The 6,101-nt window shown below is 42.2% G+C and overlaps 1 protein-coding gene across 5 annotated transcripts in view; it reads right to left on the reverse strand.

Moving 5' to 3' along the window:
• Positions 1–6,101, reverse strand: part of GPM6B (glycoprotein M6B) — an 85,973-nt gene that overhangs the window by 63,781 nt on the left and 16,091 nt on the right. Inside the window, exon 1 of one of the 5 annotated variants that reach the window (XM_019524038.1) lies at positions 423–916. The exons of 1 other annotated variant lie outside the window; for it this stretch is intronic. In XM_019524038.1, coding sequence (XP_019379583.1) covers positions 423–483 — 61 coding nt within the window. In that variant the 5' untranslated portion in view covers positions 484–916. Of the gene's footprint in view, positions 1–422; positions 920–6,101 lie in introns of those variants that run through there. 3 more of the 5 variants (XM_019524035.1, XM_019524039.1, XM_019524037.1) reach the window with 3 other exon arrangements.

Consider the following 6,101-nt stretch of genomic DNA (forward strand, 5'->3'; position numbering starts at 1 on the left):
TGGAAACAGTAAATTACACACACACACACACACACACACACACACACACACAGTCACAATATCAGACACACACATAAACACACACACACACACACACACACACACACACACACACACACACACACACACTATAAACCAATTTACCAAAACTGATCAAAGCTACAGCAACAAAAAAGCTTCTTTTGCAAAAATAAATTTTTAGTGGGGTTAGAGAAGGTTCAGAGAGAGAATATATATAGAGGAAAAGATTGCTGCTCTATTAATTTGCTGTCAAGCCTTACAGGAAAAGATCCCTGAAAGCTAAAAGATGCAATAATGATTGTTTAAGAGCTGTTCTAAAAAGAGTGACTAAAACGGTCTAAACCTCTTTAAGCACCCGCAGTGAAAAGATTTAAACAGGCTATTGTTAGACCTCTGGGTACCTTTTTTCTCTTGGCTTTGTTCTGTATTTTCCTCCGCTGCAGTTTCCATGGCTGGCTTCATACCATCCACCAAAAATGCTTTCTCCCCCCTCCCCCCAGCAAACACTTTTTCTCTTTTCTTTCTCTCTTATTCCCTTCTGTCTTATTTACAGCTGCAGTGATTGAGTGGCTCTGTTCTTCACTACAGCAGATTACAGTCCTTTCCAAAATGCAAAAAGTCTTGTCAGCTTCAATTTCGCTCTGCTTACTGGTCCATAAAGATTTGTGCCAGGAAACACTCAGCCATACGTCACCAAGGACCCCAGTTATAAAATAGCCATTTTGTGTCCAATTGTGCCCCAACTTTCTATGTAGCTGGGATGGGAAGAATCAGCTAGCCACCCTTTCCCCTTCTGTACTCTCTCTGCCTTTCTCTCCCTTTCTCCGAAGGCTCCCAATGAATGTTAATCAATTCCCTCAGCGAAGAATGGATTTGTGACATCAGAAGAGGAGATGCATGTGAAAATGGAAGGAGCCCCCTCCTGTCGCATGACTCAGCTATGAAGCTAGACCCCCATACGCTGTCTCTAAGGAGAGTGCATGTCATCACACAATCACAAGGCTCTCTCTCATGGGATCCTATTATGCGTCTCATTTTGATTTATTCCATATGCCCTCTGCTCTTGTAGAGGACATAAACAGAATGCGCCTGTTGCCTTCAGTTTATCTGCTGAGGTTAAGTAAGGTTTGACTTAGACACCGCACAAGCCAAAGGAAAAACAAACGCGCGCGCACGTGTGTGTGTGTGTGTGTGTGTGTGTGTGTGTGTGTGTGTGTGTGCGTGCATGCGTGTGCGCGCATGTGCGTGCGCACGCACACACACAGTTGCATATGTGCATGTATGTGGATAGAGTTCTTTATGGTAGAAGCAAAAGCAAAATTAACAAAAATGCAAATGTAAAACATTTTAAACAAACACACAGTCTACCATTTTCAAATATGCACTTACCATTAGGCATCTAAATCCACATTCAGGCATTTGTTTCCAGGACAACTATGGAGTATGTATGTGAAGTTAAGCAGCTGCTTACTGGTAACTGTACACCCATTTCCAATGTTGAGTTTCTACCCTGCTTTCTTGAATGGTGCCTTGCCAATTAAGATAATGGATATCTGTCATTTAACAACATTTTTAAAATGTTGCTGCTAGGCAAACTGGAAGAAGAGGGGTTATGTGGTGGTTGCTTAAGTTGTTCACTGCCTTACCAGGTATGTCCCATAGCATATAACCCATATCCTTTGAAAGCAAACCAGGGTGGTAGAGAGAGAAGAAAGGTCACAGGTGCAGTACAGTCCTTTTTATTTCAAACTACAGTTCCACAATTGGTCAATTCAGTCTGTCAGTTATGAGTATTCCTAGATAGCTCACTGACAGTGAACTCACAAAGCAACATCTGCAAGAAGTGTTTTCTAACAGCTCTGGTTGGCCAGAAGACTAGGCTGCCTTTTGCAGATGACGACTTGGCTTCAGTATCACACACCTGCATAGCCTCCTACTTTTCTACAGGAATATTCTTACTCATGATAGGTAAAACCTGCTTCATATGCCACAACAGAATGTCCTAAAAACTTTCTAAACTTCATCTGTGCAGGAGCACTTTCCTTCCAGTAAGTCTGGGACAGCAAAACCATCTCTGACGAGACTAACTGCTGGCAGCAAGAAGCACATTTCTTTAACCTCACATTATACATACGTTAAAAGGATTGTTAATGCTGTTTATGGGGAAAAGAAACTCCCATGCTGCATATACAGTTTATCCCTCCCCAACCCAGAGCACAGGAAGCTAGTGCACATGAAGATCCAAAGTGCTGATACCAATACTGCAATATGCAAAAGCCTCTCTATTTATTTAGAAGTACATTTTTGACATATTGCCATGGTCTGCAGTGAGTTTATTCCAAAGACACTAAACAACATTATGCTTCCTAGTTTGTACTCATGTTTTGTTGGATGGGCTCAAGACTTTAGAGCATAATGTCTTATTAACATAAAAGCTGGTGGGTGGTAGAGATCATTCCTACACTTTCTCCTAGAACAGCCCCTCTCCTCCTCACTAATAATGAAGTGTGCAACACCCACAGAAATCAGCAACTATGCAAGAACTTGAACCAAAGTCTAAAGAAGTCAATCTAACTATTTAAAAGCATTCATGCTAGCTGCTAAACCATCCTCTAAAACTTTAAGTGATGCATGAGAGTGTGAAGATCTCTCCCACTCCTCTTTGCTTTCCACACGGCTGAGAAGGGATGGGTTTTACTTTGCTATCTACCATCTCAGTCATTTCTTAATCCTCCACCTCCTTCCCATCATTAGCAATTACTGACAATAGAATAAACTACATGTTACTTTCTCCAGTGCTATTAGGTGTCACAGCTACTAGTAAATGTTCAGGTGTGGCCAGCAAAACTCCCAAACCTCCTTCCTTTTTTCAACCCATCAGTTTTGCCAATTTCACAACGTACAGTTCTCTGGGGAGACATTAGGCTGCATTCAAAATGCTAGGTATCCCTAATGCTGCAGCAAAGAGCACTTACCTAGAGAGCCACAAACTGCTGTTAGAGCATGGGATCTATTCCTTTCTCCCTCAAAACTGTTTTATAAAACCTAATAAAAGTTACACAGATTGAAAGCTAGAGAACACAAGTTTCACAGGTTGGGTTGATTCAGATGCTCAGTAATGGAGCAATCAGTTAGTTATGCTCTTCAAGGTTAGAGTGACATTTCATTTACAATGCAAAGTCTAATTAAAAAGTGAGAGGTCTGGGTGTGATAGGAAAGGACTTTATTGCTGAGGGACAGCCCTAAGCCTACTGCAAATGCTGTGACACAAAGCAATGGAGTTAAATACATGAGCGTGCTGCAGAACAGATGCAGCTGAATCTGCAGTGAGTGCAAAATGGCCTCACTTTACAAATTAGGTTAGAGTTTTTTGTTAATATTGACAATTATTCTTCTTGGTCTAAGTGAAAAATGACAATTATATGAGTTCAAAATTATATTAAAAATCTCATTCTGTTTACAAGTGTCCATTCCTTATGAACACTGACCATCTCAATTCAGGTTGCAGGCAATCTATTTTAAACTACTAAAGGATAGAGATCCATGAAAACTCATTATAACCTTTGCAAATGAATACAATGGCTTCAGAAGGCTACAAAGGTGGTGCTTACACATTTCACATGGAAAATCTGAGACTATAACACCAGATTTGGGAGGCTAAATTTACAGGCTACCCCAAATACATGGTAACATATACTCATGTAGTTGATTGTAAGAGACAGCACATCATATGACTTCTTTAAAAAGACATGAAATATACCAAAAGAATGATCATGTATACACTCAACATAGGGTTTTATTTGGGGTTTCACTTGATGTTAGGAGTCATCCACAAAAAACACCACACTAAAATTTCACCCAAACCGTATTAATGTTTTTAGCACAACAGTGCTACAGTGAGGGGCTGGTTGACAGGCAGCCCCTGCACTGAAGTACTCGCATGTCTCAGCCAGCCACATCAGCATCTACACATGCGCTGCACCCGGGGGGTTTTCCATGTTTTTTTTTTTTTTACTCCTGGATATCTAGTGGTCAGGAAAAGCTACAGGGGAAAGAAAAAAAGATGGAGCAACATATGCTTGGCCAGCACACACTGCTGAAAAAGTTGAGCCAGCCTGTCCAGAGCCACGCTCCGCTGGCAGCCAGGCTCCATGTGGCAGAACAGCCGTGGCTGCAGCCCCAGGAGGCCCCCAGGACCCCAGGTAAGGCTGCTGGGGCCAGCACAGTGCTGGCCCTAGACTCCCCTACCCCACCTGGGGTAATCTGTCATGCACCAAAGCATGCATGGCATGGGCATCTCCTGGCTACTTGTGCCCAGGGAACCAAATGTCCTGGGTATGTCCAGACATGCGTGGACATTTACTTTACTGCAGAGCGTAACTAGTGCACTCTGCAGTAAACATCTCATGTAGACTCGTCCAGATTATGCTATATTGGGAGCAGTTAAATGCATTACAATGAAACAATGCAAGAGATTTTCGGAGGTAAAAATCTGTTAACGTAAGTTTAAAAGATTCATTTTGAAATTAAAAACCAACAACTAACCAACTGATCTATGGCAAAATAATCTAAAGCAAATATCAACAGAAAGAAGAAACCTGGAAAGTAGTTATTCTGAAAACTTGTGCGTAGACAGCAAAACCAGACCAGACCAGAGATGCTGGGCTATCCTTATCAACATGGAAGTAGAATTCCTTTCTATATAGCTCCAAACTAAAAATATGATGTTTCATACTTAGCACCTGGTTACCAAAAATAATGTTGATAGATCTCAGGAGTTCATGCTATAGCTTCAAAAATGGTAAGACTTGAGGAAATTATATGTTAAGGAAGGATTAAAAGATATACAATGGGGCTCAGGGGAAAAACTAGAGGAAACAGGTTACAAACCTCCCAATGTCAAAGAAGTAAAAATACCAATAAAGGTGTATATTTCATCCTCTTATTATGGTAAAAAGCCAAATCTGGCTGAATAAACAACATGCGATTGAACAGTCTGCTAAAGGAAGTAGTGGAATCCCCTTCCTTTTAAACAAGCACAAAGAAAAAGCACAGTAAGATGTTCTGTAGGGAACTGCAAGCAAAAGGTGGTAGTTCATTGTAAAGTTGCAATGAAAGGACCCCTAATTTGATTATTTAACAAGTATAACCCCAGAACAAGCTAGTGAAAACAAAAGCTGTTACTCTTCCACAATTATACATTGCCTGGAAGTTCACTAGAGCAGAGGTGCTCAACTTTTTGGCTCCGTGGGCCAGAGAAGCAGCATAGGGCCAGATCAAGCCCTGTATGCCAGAATAAGGTCCTGGGGCTCAGCCACTGCCTCCCCACCCCCCCAGTCCTATGTGCTGGTGGAGGGGGTGGAGATTGGACACTCAGTTCAGCACGCAGGGCTTGGGGCCCCCCGTGGATCTGGAAATTTGGCAATTTGGGAGTGGTACGACTGCCCCCCACCAAATTTCCAGACCCATGGGGAACTCTGCAGATCAGATGACACTGAGACGTGGGCCAAGGGTTGAGCACCCCTGCACCAGAATAAAATCAGAGCCTCTCAGAATGTCATCTAAACTGTGCAAAAGAACTGCCAAGCCTAGAAAACCACCTCTCCACCAGATATAGATTTTGAGTGATATTTAGAATGGTATTCCTTTCATTCTTTTTAGGTCTCTTCTTCAATTCTGTTTAGGGTATGTACACACATTATATTTAGATTGTCCTAACCAAGCTGCAAAGGGTCTTAATACCCCAGTGTGCAAGTGTTCACAGGACTTCGGTTATCCAAAAAACGGTGCACAAGATCTAAAAGTTAGTTCTCATCAGGCCAGAACAAAATTTTAAATCAGTATGGGTTAAAATGACCTAAAATGGATTAATTTCACTTAACAAATGTTTGCATGCATTCCCAGCACAGCCCTGGAGCTAAGAAAGCCCAGCCATTCTCCACAGCCCTGGGGCTTGCTATTTTTACTGCAGCACCCTCCCCCCACAACCCCCCTACCCTGACTAAACTATTTTTATTCCCCCGACTAGTTCTTCCCCAGACCGGGCAGCCCCCCCACCAACGCTGGGCCCACCAGACCCT

Source organism: Gavialis gangeticus, unplaced genomic scaffold, assembly GCF_001723915.1.
Source record: "Gavialis gangeticus isolate Ggan-Ray unplaced genomic scaffold, GavGan_comp1, whole genome shotgun sequence".
Taxonomy (NCBI): Eukaryota; Metazoa; Chordata; order Crocodylia; family Gavialidae; genus Gavialis; species Gavialis gangeticus.